The sequence below is a fragment of the Triticum aestivum genome, chromosome 5D, assembly GCF_018294505.1.
Source record: "Triticum aestivum cultivar Chinese Spring chromosome 5D, IWGSC CS RefSeq v2.1, whole genome shotgun sequence".
NCBI lineage: Eukaryota > Viridiplantae > Streptophyta > Magnoliopsida > Poales > Poaceae > Triticum > Triticum aestivum.
The window spans coordinates 236,056,415-236,073,319 of record NC_057808.1 but is presented as its reverse complement, the minus strand read 5'-3'; the positions used below and the strand labels follow the sequence as shown (position 1 = coordinate 236,073,319).

At 46.0% G+C, this 16,905-nt stretch overlaps 1 protein-coding gene and 1 non-coding gene across 4 annotated transcripts; both read right to left on the bottom strand.

The window, feature by feature from the left end:
- Nucleotides 1-1,583: 1,583 nt before the first annotated feature.
- Nucleotides 1,584-1,667, bottom strand: TRNAL-CAA (transfer RNA leucine (anticodon CAA)). The gene has a single exon. It is a non-coding gene; the product is annotated as a tRNA-Leu (tRNA).
- Nucleotides 1,668-1,754: 87 nt separating this feature from the next.
- LOC123120383 (cytochrome P450 714C2) lies at nucleotides 1,755-6,113 on the bottom strand. 3 transcript variants are annotated; one of them, XM_044540360.1, is made up of 7 exons: nucleotides 5,856-6,113; nucleotides 5,368-5,510; nucleotides 4,848-5,229; nucleotides 4,065-4,285; nucleotides 3,574-3,821; nucleotides 2,569-2,932; nucleotides 1,755-2,363 (listed from the first exon to the last, which is right to left on the bottom strand). In XM_044540360.1, exons 3-7 carry the CDS (start codon nucleotides 5,152-5,154, stop codon nucleotides 1,938-1,940), a joined length of 1,566 nt encoding a protein of 521 aa, XP_044396295.1. In that variant the 5' UTR covers nucleotides 5,155-5,229; nucleotides 5,368-5,510; nucleotides 5,856-6,113; the 3' UTR covers nucleotides 1,755-1,937. The 3 variants fall into 3 exon arrangements, with proteins under 3 accessions (XP_044396295.1, XP_044396292.1, XP_044396293.1); XM_044540357.1 differs by having other exon boundaries at nucleotides 4,059-4,285; nucleotides 5,856-6,112; XM_044540358.1 differs by lacking the exon at nucleotides 5,856-6,113 and having other exon boundaries at nucleotides 4,059-4,285; nucleotides 5,368-5,529.
- Nucleotides 6,114-16,905: the final 10,792 nt, after the last annotated feature.

Below are 16,905 nucleotides of genomic sequence, written 5' to 3'. Positions count from 1 at the left end.
TGGCATCAGTATTCAACTTATAGAAGCCTGGGGGAGGCCTCTCCCAGCCAGGTTTGTTCACTTGCTCCTGAGGGTGCTTCTCTGCATAATTTGTTGCCAAAGCTTGTATATCGAAAGCTGAACTGAAGGGAGTTTAACAGTCAAAACCTTCTTCGCTTCTCTCCTCTCCCACCATATATTCCAAGAGGCAACAACCTTCTTGCAATCCTAGTTGCCCAAGTACCGGGGACTTTCCTCTCGGCCAGCGGAGAATTTCCTCCAATACTACTGATCCTGAATGGTCCACATCCAAAGCCTTGCCAATGATGTTGTCCAGACAAAGGGCTTTCCATACCTTACGAGCGCGAGTACATGTAAGAGAAGGTGACATATATCCTCAGGACCCGAGCGACATATTGGACATTCCGACGAAACTTTTATGTGCCTGTGAGCGAGGAAAGCCATACCAGGAATCACACCTTTTAGGGCACGCCAGATAAATATTTTTACTTTGCTTGGCAGTTCCAGTTTCCAAACAGCCGACCACATAGGATTAATGTTCGATGTCCCTTCGTTGCTAGTAATTCTAGCTCCAAAATGATGTTCTCACTCGGTGTAATAGGCATACCAAACAGAGAAGGTATAAGACTTTGTACTGTCCATGCTATAAAATCCTCATTAAGATGAACTCATAGAGGAATTCTCAAGAGTATTTCCGCATCAACCGGAAGGAAAATATTCCTTCCAAGATCCTCATCCCAAGTTCCCGTAAGGGGATCAATGAGCTCATCAACCATTCTCAGTAAAATATTTCCTCTCCTATTTTGCACCATTCTCGTTGGACTAGATGGTACCCAATGGACCTCTCAAATATTGTTTTTCTCCCCTGAGCCAACTCTCCAAATATGCGCCCTTCTGAATGTTTGAGGACCAGCAAAGATACTCTGCCAAGTGAAGGACGGTCCTTTTTTTTTTGCCGGCGTCTTACTTTTTCTCTTATCCCCCCTTCTTCTTGTGACTTGTTGACCATGAATAATTGCCCCCTCTTGTTCTCTTATGCCCCGTTCTCCTACACCAGTGATATTTTCTTGAGATACGGGTTCTTTGGGGGCTCGCCACAAATAACTTCTGCCTATAAGAGTCTTTGTACTAGTGATGTGTATAAAATAATATTTGCAATATAAAAGGGAAAAACATTAGTGAAAGTATACACCATGTGTGAATGAGAACATGGAAGAGAATATGCAATATAAAACGTTCAAGAAAGAGAAAAAACATATAAAAATATTAGTTTGTCATAAGTGGAGTTTGGCAAGGAAGAAATATATGCAATATAAAACATCCAAGGAAGGAAAAGAAATGCAAAACTAAACGTCAAAGAAGAAGAAAAATGCAAAACATTAGTGAAAGTATACACCATGCATGAATGGAAACAAGGAAGAGAATAGGCAATATAAAACATTCAAGAAAGAGGGAAAAAAACATGTAAAAATATTAGTTTGTCATAAGTGGGGTTTGGCAAGGAAGAAATATAAAACATCCAAGGAAGGAAAAGAGATGCAAAATTAAACCTCAAAGAAGAAGAAAAATGCAAAACATTAATTTGTCAGAAGTGGGGTTTGAACCCACGCCCTCGTAAGAGGACCAGAACTTGAGTCTGGCGCCTTAGACCACTCGGCCATCCTGACTTGTTTGTTGTGGAAGAGTATAAACTATATATACACTCTAAATAACAGTATTTGGAAAACAAGCTACACGGAATGCAAAGTGACGCCTTCTTGAACGTACCATATTTGATACGACCAAATTTTGCACCATGTCAAAGTGACAAGAATTGGTACTCTCATGCACAGCAGCATACTGAGAAAGTGTTTACAGTCAACATCCAGCCGTTCCTCCCTGTCAGACATGACAGTAAACAACAAGCAACAGCACATAAACGATGAACGGACCATCATTCATAGCTTCCTAAGAATCAGCGGCACGCCGCTCCCGGGCTCCACGGTTAACCTGAACACGGGCCGATGATCGTAGCTCGGCGAGAGCGCAAACTCAAACCTGGAGAGCAGCAGCGACAGCACGACCTTGACCTCAACCATGGCGAGGTTCTGGCCGGCGCACGTCCGGGGACCCACGCCGAACGGCATGTACATGTGGTGGGGCTTGCAGGCGCGTGCTATGCCTCCGGCAAATCTTCCCGGATCAAACTTGTCGCAGTCGGCGCCCCATGCCGAAGGGTCCCGGTGAGCCAGCATGATGGAGACCCTGATGTTGGTGCCTTTCGGGATGTCGATGCCGCCAAGGTTCAGGTCCTTCAGAGCTTCCCGCGTGACAAAGGAGGCTGGCGGGTACAGGCGGAGGGTCTCCTGGATCACCATCGTTAGCTGTAATACCATTATACTTGTATTAGCACTTTGCACAAGCCAGTCACAAGGCAAGCAAAAGCTATATATGCATTCAAGTAGTTATATCAGAGGTTTGGTTACTCAGAAATATGTATGTTTGTTCAGACAAACATGCTACTAGTATTTATCTTGTTAATAAAAATAAACTCTCTCATTTACAAGAGCGAGGCTTGATCATACGTACCGTTTTCAACTTCCGTAGCTTGTCGAAGTCTAATGCTTCTCCATGACAAACGTCAAGGACTTCCACCCGAGCGCGGTCCTGCCATTCAGGGTGCGCCGCAAGAAGCATCAGGCACCATGCGGCAGTGCTCGAGGTTGTCTCATGTCCCGCAAAGTAGATGTTCTTGCAGTTGTCGACGATGAAATCCTCGGGTGTGCACGAAGAGAAGGAAGCGGATTTAGAACCCTCAATGATGGAGTGCAGAAAAAACTTATTTGGGGTGGTCGCTGAATCTTGTCCGTGCTTCTTGGCTATGTTCAAGATGAGGCTACGGATGCAACTCCCCAGGTTCCAAATCTCTCTATTACTCTTTGTCGGTAAATATCTGTTTATTCCAGCAGCAAAATTCAAGCATATTTATTATCAAAAATAAGTACTCCTCTATTAGATGACAAAACATGAAAATCATGCTACTGCTTTAAAAAAAAAAAGCAAAACATGTGTCAAATCATGTTGGAGTAGTGGCTAGAAAAAAACAGTCCGTCTGTGACACTCAACTTCGGTATACTATAGTGTACTGTTACTAGTTCAAAATATCCAATCCTGTAGCTTTTCTATCTGTCTAACAGCTCTTCATTGAACATGGTACATGGACTTGCATGAAAATTGTGAAGCATTGCATGTAGAACAAATAAACATGATTTGTGTTCAAATTAATCAAGTGGAAATAGGACATATATATCGAAGTAACCCTGAAATGAATCTGATACTGGCGGAAACTTTCTGAATTCAAAATATCTGAGACAGGTACTGACCGTTGTTAGCTTAAGTACTTGTACATGTTATTGGAAAATTTGTGCTATTTCCCAAACGCATAAACTATACAGTTTCACAGCTGTGAAGAATCAATAATGGAATGCCACTGCCATCATAGCCATCATGGTATAGTATGTGAAGTAGCCTCTGGGGTTGATGTCAAATACATCATATATAAAGATAAAGATGATATGAATACATTGAACATACCTACTTCCAGGAACACCAATAAGCATACTTCGCTTCGCCATCGCTTTCTGAAGTTGGCGAATTTTGTAAAATATCTCTTTGCCTTCGACAAAACTGCTTCCGAAAGAAGCTCTTGATATAACATCAGCTGAGAAGTTCCGTAAGAACTCATCAACTAGAATCTCTGCCCTGCCTCCTTCAGACTCAACCTTTTCTTCCCATGAATTCAACATTGATAGTGCAGCATCCATCATCAAATTAACCATTCCCTGTGGATATTTCCACAGTCAAGTTTAGTCTAATGGTGCATGTAGTAAGCATTTTTAAAGCAAGCATTACTGTTTAACAACACCATGAAAAAACACTGTCTGAAGCATTTTTGCCTAAAAAAAAGCGTGTCTGAAGCATTATTGTTGAACAACACCATGAAAAAACACTGTCTGAAGCATTTTTGTCTAAAAAAAGGCGTGTCTGAAGAAAAATACTCACGGCGAAGGCACAGTTACCTTAACCTTGTCCATGAAGAATTCAGGTGCAATGACCTTTCGTTGGTGTACCCATAGGTCACCATTCGCCGTCAAAATTCCCGTACCAAGAAGAGCTCCATGCTCTTTCTGCAAGTAGCTAGGCTTTCCAAGATCCAAAGACTTGCAACTGGCCAGCTCCTTCACCATGTCAGGATCTATGACATGTAGAGTTTGTATGCTTCCAGTAGCATACAAGTAGATGGAACCTGACACAACATCAAATTTACGGCAACTTGCAAGGTTTAGATATGCAGGTCAGAGGCCATTTATCCATGTTATCGGGCCAAATCCCGCTGTCTAATCGAAGATTCATAACAGTAAAATAATACACATGTCTACTTAAGCAGAACTTAAATACAAATATTCTTAAAAGCAAAGTTTATGTTAAGTTAATGGCTCAAAGTGAAGATTAGTCAACATATGGTGAGACACGCTATATAGTACATCATCTAAACGACTACGAAATTCCAGGATATAACAGGTCCTCATCAAAGAACATAACTGGCTTCAGCATCTAGCACCATCTACTCGCCTTGAAACAACAAAAGGCCTCGATTTTTTTTGTGATTATAATTGTGCATTCCCCATGAACCCCCCACAAATTCTGCCGTGCAAGAAAAATAGATATCTCTTTCTACAGGAAGACTTGTACTAACAAAAGCTACAAATATATTTATTAAACATCGAATAGACTAGAATTCAGCAACCAAACAAATTCAAGCTAAATTTCCTTCCTTACTGAAACTATCTACAGGTTTGTCAACATACCATAAACTCTGGTCCAGTGGAGGAAGTAAGGGAACAGAATGGCCACATAATTTGAGGAGAAGCGATCTGTAGGCCCTGCTCCCTCTTCTTGATAAGGCGTGGCAAGTTTCTGGATTCTCCTCATCTCTGGTATGTTTCCGAAGAGGAAAGAAGGCTTTGGACCCTTCACTCCTTGGCTTCTCAGCTTCTGCCTGAGCCTCTCCGGCCTTAGCCATAGGATGGTGTACAGGTAGGAGAAGAGAAGAGTAGAGAGGAAGAACGGAGGTAGCAGCAGCAGCCATTGCCGCGGTGAGAGGATCATCATCATGAGGGAGAGAGAGAGAGAGAGAGATGATCATAGTATGTGAAGATACATATTTGCTGGGTGGTCCATGGTGCGCAGCTGGGAGCAGGGAAAGTGCAAAACTACAAATTAGCCACGCACTCTGAAAGCAGCTAGCAGATAAGACAGTGCCAGTTTTCTAGAAGAAATAAGTAAAGAATGCAAAACAAAGACCATAGTTATTTTGATTTGCCATACCCTGAGAGAGAAGCTTTGTCTGATTGCTATGACCAGAGCAGAGAGCACCCCCATCACAAGAACAATTTCGGTTCTAAATACAATACATCTTCGGCGGGTGAGGAGATGCTCGTAGTTGGTGGAACAATCTTAACACACTCAACCTGCTTGCAAAGTTGCAAGGTCTCAGATAAATAGGTAATCATAGTACTAGGCCGCAAGAAGATGTAGACTGATACTTTCATGTACTGTATTTTATCATTGCAGGCGGCAGAGTATCAGTCCTGTACATGTTACCGTTCATACATGAGCATGGTTACTAACTTACTAGATAAAACAAATCGACCACGCTAACAGACAAGCGATGAAACGCTATGGCTAAGGAGCGCTGCCCCGAATTTCAACAAAAGAAAAAAGACTCGTGATTGAAACTGAAGATAGAGCAGATAAAAAAAAATAGACTCATTCCCCAAATCAAAAAAGCAAGTATGTTCTTTTAAGAGATTAACCTGTAGGACTAGAGAAACAGGCAGGATTGAGCAAGGACGAGCGCCCGCCCGCCAAAATTGCGCTACTCTTTGCCGCGGCCCGCGCAATCTAGGCTACTGGGGAAAGGAGGGAATATTCCGCAGCTAATTTGCAGATGAATTTGGGCCGGGATTCGCTGGTGTTCGTGGTTTTCGCGAGTGGGGATACAGAGGAAGAGAGAGAGAAGAACCCTAGCAAAATTACTCCAATGCAAATACGTTTCCCTTTCTTACTTTTCTCATTCCGCCACCATGGCCTTAAGGGCCAGTTCAATTTACAGCGGTGGAGTTCTTTCAAAATATTTTTTACAGCGGTAGACAGAACTCAGCGTAAACAGCGAGAACGGCATTTTGGAGCTCGGCCCCATGGACGCTGTTTTTTTTTTGAAAAAAAAAATCAAAATTCATACTTTTTGGTTTCAAAGAAATCTGAAAAAATTGTACAATTACACAAGGATGTGATGTGTATGTGTGTAAAATTTCAGAATGAAATACCTTAAGATGTGATCTGTGCAAAATGAATAAATTCATGGACTTTTGGGATGAATAGTATCGTGTGCTGAAAAGTCACAATTTTTTTTGCACAGCTCTAATGTAAACGTATTTCGTCCTGAAAATTTACACATGTGTGTTATGCCTCCATATATATTTGTATTTTTTTCATAAATTTTTAAAATATAGAAATATGTTGAATTTAGAATTTTTCAAAAACCGGCCTCCGTGAAGCCCCAGCTCCAAAAGCAATTTTCGGTAAACAGCTAGCTTTAATCCTATTCCTAGCCATGTGGCGTTCGTATTCAGTGGATCTTGTCCCTCCATTATCTGAAGAGGTGTCGATGACACAAACACTCAATTGCAGTCCGTCGGCCCAACTTCAACACGCTGATGCAAACAGACGCGGATTTTATCTTTTTTGTTCGTTTGGATCGGCTAGGCGGATGTCGGCCGTCATGTCCGTGTTTAGCCGCGGGCACGTAGATGCGCCCAACACAAACGATGAATTTTAGACTTGGGTGATTTAAGAAAAAACCTTAATCCAAGAAACATTAGAAATACTCCCTCCGTTCCGAATTACTTGTCGCAGACATGGATGTATCTAGATGTATTTTAGTTTTAGATACATCCATTTCTGTGACGAGTAATTTGAAACGGAGGGAGTATATCTTAATATCTAAACCGTTGGCGAAAGTCCGCTTACATTAATTTAAACTTAAAACATGAAGAAAAAAACTTTGGAAAAAAAGCAACCCCACAGCTTGCAACCTAGGAGTTGTTGTTGTCTACCCTCGTTGGTCTTCTCGAAGGCCTGCTAGTAGGCCGCCAGTGATGGCGCTTGTTGTGTCACATCCGACTGCGTCGTCTGCTGTTTATGTTGCACCGCCTGTGCCGTCGTCTCCCGCTATGCCGCCATCTCCCGCTCTGCCGCCTCTCGCTCAACCTCCTCATTGGTCACACCCAGTCGAACAGGCGTGCGCAACATGTAGACTGGCACAATGCCCGTCCATTCCCAAGACTACACACCGGATGCTGGTGGCGGTGGTGGGCAAATTTTCGTGTTTTAACCTTTTTTAAGGTTATTCAAGATCTGACCCTAATTCATAAAAATTTCGGCTCTAACCATTTTGCTACCGTCAGAGTCTATGACGGTAGGGTTGCATAATCTACCGTCCTCTGACGATAGGACTTGCCGGCACCGTCACGTCCGTTTAATATAAAAAAGACCGCCGTAGTCCTTCTCGGCAGGCAATGCAACCTACCGTCAAGGTATTTGACGGTATGGTCCTCTAGCCAGATTCCACACGCCCTGTCAATCTGAATAATCTATTAACCTAGTAGTCAGTCACTGGTCATGCACGAGAGAGAGCGAGCGCGCACATGAGAGAGGGATCATATAAAATTCTACTGCCTGAAACTTGCCGCTGTTGTGTGCTCACGCTCCCATGCATGCACACAGCACTCAATGCATGCAGCACATCCATACATCTATCACATGCATGAACAGATCGTTCAAGGCATGCAGCTCAATCATTCACCCATCCCCATACCTGCACCATCTATCTTACAGTATCTTTTAGTATTTCAAAGCAGCACACTTTATGGAGCAGTGCAACGCAGCTTTAGCTGCCACGGGCTTTGACATTTCATTGGCCCCTACCGCCAAGGGGCTACCGTCACGGTAGGGTATTTTTCACGTTACATGTCCGTTACGGTGTAGTCAAAGTCTACCATCAGAGATTCTGGCGGCACACACTTAAACCTTACCGCCAGAGACAATGGCGATAGGAAAAAGGGCCAGATCCTGAATTTTTTACGAACTGGGGTTAGATTTCGAATAACTTTCAAAAAAGGGTCAAAACACGAAATTTAGCCATGCGTGTTGGCCTCCACGCCAGCCGTTGAAGCTGCCAGTGCCCACACAAGGCCTGGCCACCTAGCCAGCTCCTGGAGCTTCGACTCCTCATAGGCCCACCTGGTGGCCTCCTCGAGTGCCGCGAGGTACGCCTCCTCCTCCTCTTGGTCTTCCCCCTTCAGCACCACCGACGATGGAGCACACGCAGCCGGCGCACCCAACCTTTGTTGGCGGTGGACGTCATGCTCGGTGGCGGCGGATCTCCACCATCCGCGCACGGTCCGACCGTGACACCACCGACGCCGGCACCCTATCGGAGTTGAGGTGCCAGTCGTGCGGCAGATTTATGTCCAGGCATGGCGCCGGAATGTCATGCTCCCAAAAATATCGACATACGTGGACCAGGAGGTAGAGCAGCTGGCGTGCCAACTACGGGGCAATGGTGAAGTTGGCTGGCCAGCACCCGGACGACGAGCCGGCCTCGTGGTCGTGCTTCCTGCCAAGCTTGCTAAACCCCATGGCGGCGGCAAGGGCTGGGTTGTCGAGAAGATGGTTGGCAAGTGTCGGATTCGGGGTTCCGCGGACCCTTGAGAGGTTCAAACTCTGGGGTGCGCACGACGAACTCTCTCTCTCTCCAGTCTGCCTGATCGATGATTCCACGGCCGAGCTCAACGAACCCAAAGAACAAGAGACACGGGGATTTATCCTGGTTCGGGCCACCTTGCGGTGTAATACCCTACTCCAGCTTTGTGGTGGATTGCCTCGAGGGGCTGAGGATGAACTAGTATAGTGGTGGAACAGCCTCAGGAGGTGAGGTGTTCTTGAGCTTGATGAGCTGGTGAGGTGGTCAGGGTGGAATGGATCCGATTCAAGATGCCCCTCTATGGTGGTGGCCAAGTCCTATTTATAGTGGCCTTGGTCCTCTTCCCAAATGTAGGCAGGAAGGGATCCCACAACGGCCAAATTTGAAGAGAGACAACTAGTACAAGCTATCCTGACAAAAGCGGTCTTCGCCTGCAAAAGGCTTTAGTGGTGACGCTGCGGCAGGCTCCGCGATGACCTCCATCCTGCAGTCCGGGTGGTCTTGGTCTTGTTGCACCGGAATGGAAACCTTTGCTTGATTCCTCGGGACTCCGCGCCTATGCTTGCCTCCTTAGCACCAAAGAGGAAACTGGTACACTGCGCCCACTGGCGCCCGCCTGGCCTTGGTCGTCATGGCTCACGTCATGTGAACCTCGCGAGGTGAACCTTGCATAGATATCTCCGCTCCTCGGGAGCCAGCCTAGTGAGGCCGCCCCCAGGGAGGTCTTGGTGACGTCCGCCTCGCGAGGCTTGGCCCCTCGCGAGGGTCTTGAGCTGTTGCTGCTGAAGCTGGGCCGTACCGGGCGTTGACGGAGCCACGCCACAGGCCGCAGGCAGGCAAGTCTGGGTACCCCCGTTCCCAGGACGCCGACAGTAGCCCCCGGGCCCAAGGCGCGCTCGAACTTGGCTTCGAGGCGAAGCCAAAGGGCAAGTGCGGAGCGCCGCGGGCCACAACCGCCTGCGGCCTCGGTCGAAGCGTGGCGATTGATGGGACGTGGGCGCCTCCACTTCCCCATGCTACCTCGGAAACCGTTCAACTTGACGAGACTCTGCTGCATGCAGAGAAAAATCATCATTGCGTGCGATCGTGGAGGCCGTCGGTTGGCCTCCTCCTGGCTATAAATGAGGAGAGGGGCGGAGCCCCCCTTGCTCATCTCCTTCATCTCGCCGGACGCTCTCTCTTCTTCCTCTTTGCCTCGCCATCTTGCCGCAGCTCCCATGGCACCGACGAAGAGGTTCTCCGCCGCCGAGAAGGGGAAGGCTCGCCAGGAGGGACCCCGCTTGCCGCTACCCAAGATGATGTAGGGTGGAACCCTAGATGGCCGATCTTTCACGATTGGAGCGGATCCTACGAAGAACACGAAGAACACGAGGGGAAACACGAGGGAAATCACGAGGGGAAACGAGAGGAAATACTCAAATAGACAAGGAATGATCACACATGTGCTAGATCCTCGAAACACAAAGAGATACACGATCCAAATCCAACAAAGGACGATACAACCGGTAACTAGTTCATCTCCGTGAGGAGGTCTTGAGGGGTCATCCCATGAAGGGGTGTTGAATCCAAGGTGGATCTTCTCCGTAGAGGCACGATCTCTCTCGGTGGAGTAGATCCGGATGGATGAGCAAAGCTCTATCTCAAATGAGCTAATCCTTTGCTAACCCTAACTAGGAGGAGGGGGATGTATATATATAGTCTAAGCCACGAAGGGGTAAGGGGGAAAGGGGGATACATGGGCCTCTGGCCCGAATCTGCACGCAGGCAGGCGCCGGATGTCCGGGCTGGGGGCCGGATGTCCGGCCGTTCATGAGACGCCGGATGTTCGGGGCACTGGCCGGATGTCCAGCTTGGAACAAGTCATTCCGCTCTTCTCTGGATAGCTGTTGTCCGGATTTCCGGGGGTGACTGTCGGATGTCGGGCATTGCTGAGGTGCCGGATGTCCGGGCTGGCGCCGGATGTTCGGCCGTTGATGCTTTTGGTCGTGTGTTGGGGCAGCTCTTGCACGGCTGCCCAGGCGCCGGATGTCCGGCCTCTGGCCTGGATGTCCGGCCGCTGTAGCTTCAGCAGCTCCGTCTTCTTCCGTCTTCGCTTCCATGCTTCCCTCGCGGATGGTGTAGTTGTTCCTTGGCGCTTGCACTCCTCCTCGTCATCCGTGAACCTCCGGCAATACCTATGCATGCACACGAGTGGAGTGTCAAGTAGTACACCATCCTCGGAGGGGTCAAGTGAGCATGTGTGAAGGAGATGATTCACCTTTGGGTATGTGAAGTAGATGTCGCACGTGTCACTCGCCAAACGGACTCTTGACATGGTGATGTCTGTTGGATGCTCCGCATCATCTCCCCTCCCTTGGGAAAGATCCGACCTCGGATCGAAAACCAAATCACCATGGGAAAGAGATGGCTTCGCCGTGTAGAAGTGGACGTTCACCAAGTACTCATCATCTTCAAGCTCGTAATGGGCACTCTCCAATGTCACACCGTCCAGTGATTCCAAAAGGAGCAAAGACAACAAACACTTGGAAAAACAATGTGGTTAGCGTTAGTGCAAAACCAAGCATTCAAGTGGTGATTCACCCAACAAGTGTCGTCATCATGCAAAGCATATGGTTTGGCAAAGGATTGTGACATGGCATGTAAGCACATCAAAGCACTCAATGAAAGGTCTATGGTAGGCATAAGAAGCATTCACAACACCAAAGGAGATGAAGTGTCTAAACACATGGGTCAAGTGCGAGACAATCCAAGCATAATGTGCATGGGGTGTAGTGAATATCGTGTGGCACTCAACACAATGGAAAGAGCAATTGTTCATCATGTGTGAGGCAATCAAGGCAAGCATGTAGCAATTAATGGGACATGGCATATGTGAAGTGATGAAATTGTTGCAACCAAACATATGAGAGGAGCAAGTAATCCAAGAATTGGATGCAGCACACAAGGTATATATGTCATGAGGCATGGAAAGGTGAAAATGACAAGTCGAAGCAAGATCTCTAACATGTGTGCAATCAAGTAGTCCAAGATGGCAAATAAGTCTCACGGTGCAAGCAACACAAGTAGTATGATCCATAATATCCATGCTCATGGTTTGGGGGTTCTCAAAAGAGAAGGATATCACCTTGAAAGCATGTCCTTGTGCATTCTTCACAATGCCGAAATTGTAGAAAATGCGTTGTAGAAGTGCATCGGTCAAAAGTGGCTCGCTCTCAAGAGCTCGGATTGTCAACTCACATGACGTGGAAGTTGACACGACGCAAGCATCCTACACATGCACACAACAAAACAAAGAACGTATGTGCATGGTAGATAAACACATCATCCATCATGATGGTTCTCTTCTCGTGCACATAACCATTAGAAGCACAAGTGCATGAATAATATGATGCAACAATGGCAATATTCATGGCGCTAGGTATATGGTGCAAAGAGGTAAGACAAGCATGCTTCACAAGAAATATGTCAAGATCTCCAAATATATGCGAGAATGCTATGGGGGCAATCTCATTAGCAAGACTAAGAGCATTGTTGCACTCAATACATGGCAAATCATCTAGCATGAGAGATGCAACGTATGGAGATATATGACAATAAGCAATATGAATCATGTGCAAAGCATGGTAATGGTTGTCATCAACCACATGAAATGAGCAAGTATGAATCATTGGTGATGCAACAAGGCAAGCAGTCATAGTAATCAAGTCGTGCAAACTAGTGGAGCGAAGATGCCACACACTAGAGGGAATCATGGCAATCATGTCATGTGAGCAAATTATAGGCATAGGCAATGCACATGACATATCGCAAGCACGAACACAAAGCAAGATCATAGTATCATCATAGGCACGGGGAAGAAAGCAAACATGGCAATAACAAGTGATATCTCCACCAAGCTTGCAAATACACATACAAGTACTAGAATCAATCATCATGTGTAATGCAAAGCATGGGTCACAAATGCATGGAAAAGGCATAGGAATGGGCATATCATGCAAAGTGAACATGGCGAGATGGGCATAGAATATGTATTGGACAATAACCCATAGCCAAGTGAGGGCCATGTAGAAGAAATGCGCGAAGTCTTTGCGCGAAAAGAGCGGTGGGAAAGACAATCCATGGGATCCCAAGTCATCATTGCTCTCTAGAGCTCATTTTTTCAACTCATGGGATTGGGAGGTTGACAAGTATTCATGGGTACCTACACAAAAGAGACACAAACCAAAAAGATTGTGTGCGTGGTAAATGTACACATCATCCATCATGATGTGTATGTGCATGTGTGAGTTAGCACAAGATAAGCAATGCTCGAAGAAATTTGATGCATGGTATAAGAACATGTCATCCATCATGAAGGAATAGTTATTTCGTATAACACGATGGGGATACAAATCTAGCATACAAGTATATGGCACATCAATAGCATGTTTATTCATGGGGAGCATATGGTGCACACAAGTATTGGGATCATGCAATTGATGGGATGGATCAAAATCTCCTAAAATGTATGAGGAAACTATGGGGGTCTCCTCATGGGCAATATCAGAAACATCATATGGAGAAAATGGGTAACACCCAAAACAATGCATATCCGAAGCTAGGTGGTCATGGCATGGCATATGAGATAAATGATGCAAAGGGAGCATATCAATATCATCACAAGAAAAACAAATGCCAATAACCATGGGCTTGTCATCTATGCCATATGTGCAAATTGGGTTAATTTTAATGGCATATGCATAGTCACTACGATGAGATTGCAAATATGACATATGGTGAATCTCATGCATAGCATACAACAAGTCAAGCGGATTGTCAAACATGATGTGACCTAGAGAATTTTCATAAGAAATCCTATGTAACATGGTATCACAACTAATATACTCCACATGGCAATCATCAAACTCATCATAAATGGGTAAATCATCGCATGGGGAAGTCGCAATAGCATGAAGCATGGTAATAGGTTGATCAACATCATGCAAGCAATCAATGTCAAGAATGTCCACTAGTGGGACTAGAGCATCACCTTCACCTATGTTACCATTCTCATTCCACTCATGTGGTGTAGGTGAGGTGGCAAAGACCAAATGGTGGTCATCATCATCAACTTGATGGAACCATGTAGGGATGCATCATATTCCACCATGGCCATCGTCATGTCCAAAGGAAGGACAAAGTCGTCGAGGGTCGGCGCATCATCATATATGGGACCTAGCACTAAATGAGAAGACACAATAGAGGTAGAGGTCAAGTTGTTAGAAATGCAAATGGCCTCATGAGACCTATCAACTATCTCACTCTCTCTATGTGGTGGTTCACTCACTCCCTCAAAATAGGTGCACTCAAAGTCACATATGGTGGAGTCACTCATCTCACTCAAGTGATGGGGGTTGTGGCTCTCCTCACATGGGAATTGGGGCAACACATCATATATGGGGCTAGTGATGAAGTCACTCTCACTCTCAATATGGTGGCTAAAGTCACTCAAGTCATCATATGTCGCTGTAGTCGAAGGGAAAATCCCATGCTCAACCATCTCATCGTTGTCACCGTGGATGAAGGCCGAAGATGGCACATCATCTCTCTCCTCCATGACCGAAGGGACAATCCCATGCTCGATCATCTCGTCACCATCGTCGTGGATGAAGGCCGAAGATGGCACATCATCACTCTCTCCTCCTAAGATGGAAGCATCATCCTTGCTCGCCACCTTGTCGCTCGCCTCCAAAGCTTGGTCCTTGATGGTCTCCGTAGTCATAGTCGTCGCCGCACCATCTTGAAAAAGAGTCGTGGAAGACCCGGCATCATCAATGCCACAAAGAGAGATGGCGGTGAATTCGAACTTGGGAGCATCGTCTTGGAGCTCATCGGGCTTGGACATCTTGGTGGTACTAGCCTCATGCTTGTCACCTTGGATTTTGGTCTTCGAGAAGTGTGCTTGGGGTGGAGAAGCCTTGGCCTTCATGAGTTCTTGTTCCGCCTTGAGAGCACCAATGTAGTTGTCGTCGAGGGACTTGTAGTTCTCGAGGAACATAGTCTTGGAGATGTCGTTGTGAAATCCCATCACGAAGTGGAACTTCATCGAAATGGGGTCGTCCACGCCGGCTCGTCGCAAGGCATGCTTCATCTCCTTGAAGTACTCGTCGATGGACTTGGATCCTTGGATGGTGTTCTCCAATTGGCATAGAAGTTGTTCCATGTAGGTTGGAGGCACGAACTCTCGCCGCATAGCTCTCTTCTTCTTGGGCCAACTCATGTCGTAGCTCTCCGAAGGTGTGTGAAGCCACCATGTGGACGCATAGTCGTGGAAGTTTTTTATGGCGCACTTCACTTGATCTTCGGGAGGAACTTGATGTAGCTTGAGGTAGTCGTCCATTAGGCGCTTTCACTCGAGATACTCCTCGTGTTCTTGAGTCCCATAGAAAGGAATCTTGTGGTCGGTGACGAGGTCGTAGTAGCTTGTGGAAGTTGCGGACTTGAGCTTGGGGAGCTTCTCTTGAGCGTAGTCTTGAGGTGCTTGTTGGCGAAGATGTCGTATGTCCGTTGGCAAAGATGCCTTGAAGTCGCTTGGCGAAGATGCCAAGGGAGATGGTGAAGTCGTTGAGCGGTTGTTGGTGTTGAGCACTTGAGCTTCACGTTCTTGTTGGTGATGGTGTCGATGCTGATGTGACCTTGCCGGAGATGGTAGCTCGTAACCATGTGTACTTGAGCGTCTTCTCGAAGATGATGAAGATCTATTGTAGGAATTGATGAGGGCTTTGATCTCCTCCATTTGAGCTTGCATCTTGGCGTCGGTAGATTTTTTCGTGGCATCGAACTCGTCGTTGTTGTTGTAGACCGAAGGTGAAATGCCTTGCCTATCCATCACAAGACTCGAGCAAATGTGAGTGGGAGAAAGAGAAGAACTAGACCAAATGTACCTTAACCAATGTTGAAGATGGATCAATGATCACTCAATAATGTAACAAGGAAATAGCACAACTGGTATCGGATCTTGTCAATTCTCACACCTACACAAGTAAGGCTTATGGAGTAGCTCGGTGAGGATAGTGGCACAAAAATTTGATGCAAAATGTTAGCAAGAGTCAATAATGTTGAAAGAGATTCACAAATTCGCAAGTGAAACAAGTAGACCAATAGCAATGAATGGCACACGAAAACACACACATGGATAGATAAATGGGGTCGTGCAACCAAGGGGTGAGCACAAAATGTGGAATCCACGAAAAACGCTCATGTTGCACAACTCAAGAGAGACGCTAGCACGATTTCTCAATAGGCGGATACGACACTTGTGCACAACCTATAAGATGCCAAATGTATCAACTTCTATACCAAGTATGCTATGTATGTATGGTTCCCGGTGTGTCGCACACGATGATCCAAGATGATCGGATATGACAATCTTATATGCAATGTGGTATGATGCTATGGCTATTGCTTACAAGCTTATTTGCTCTCTTTTTCTTTGCTTAAAAGCTTATTCTCTTCTTTTTTTGATATGGCCACAATGCGAAATGCACAAACCAAGATAGCAATTGTGTATATACGGGAACAATCTTGTGACACAAGGGATGATATGCTACCAATATGATATGGTATGTATGCAATGGATGGTGTAGATCACTAATGTGCACAAGTAACGTTGCCAGCAATACTCAATGGCTAGTCTCGATAGGCCAGTGATGCAAAATGGGCTAGGGGTTATCAATGCAATTGCAAGGGGAATATACAATGGTGTCGTCGAGGTTACCGTCGAGGGTTTATCATTTGTAAGCCACAGACGGATGATGGTGAAGTGGTTAAAGTCGATGAAGACCTCGTGGCGATGATGAGTGGCGGTGTTGTCGATGTCGAACCGTTCCTAATTAGCTGAAACACCTTAGGAAACGGAAAAAACCGCGAACTCAAAATCTCAAATGTCAAATTTCAAATGGTGGTAGCGGGGATGTGGTGGTGGTTGCGGAAGTATTGGTGGAAACCCGGTCAAAATGGGCTAAGGTTGCAGAAGGGTGTGATGAGCTATACATGGTGTCGGAGTTGGAAGCACGGTCCCTAAGTATCCTAAACACCTTAGGAGACACAACTCACAACAC

What these genes read in the sequence shown, in the direction of transcription:
- LOC123120383 (XM_044540357.1), bottom strand. Translation starts at nt 5,154, where the DNA reads ATGATGATGATCCTCTCACCGCGGCAATGGCTGCTGCTGCTACCTCCG. An exon ending in ATTGGTGTTCCTGGAAGTAG is followed by an intron (nt 2,933 to 3,573) that starts GTATGTTCAATG and finishes TGGAATAAACAG; the next exon opens with ATATTTACCGACAAAGAGTA. An exon ending in AGCTACGGAAGTTGAAAACG is followed by an intron (nt 2,364 to 2,568) that starts GTACGTATGATC and finishes ATGGTATTACAG; the next exon opens with CTAACGATGGTGATCCAGGA.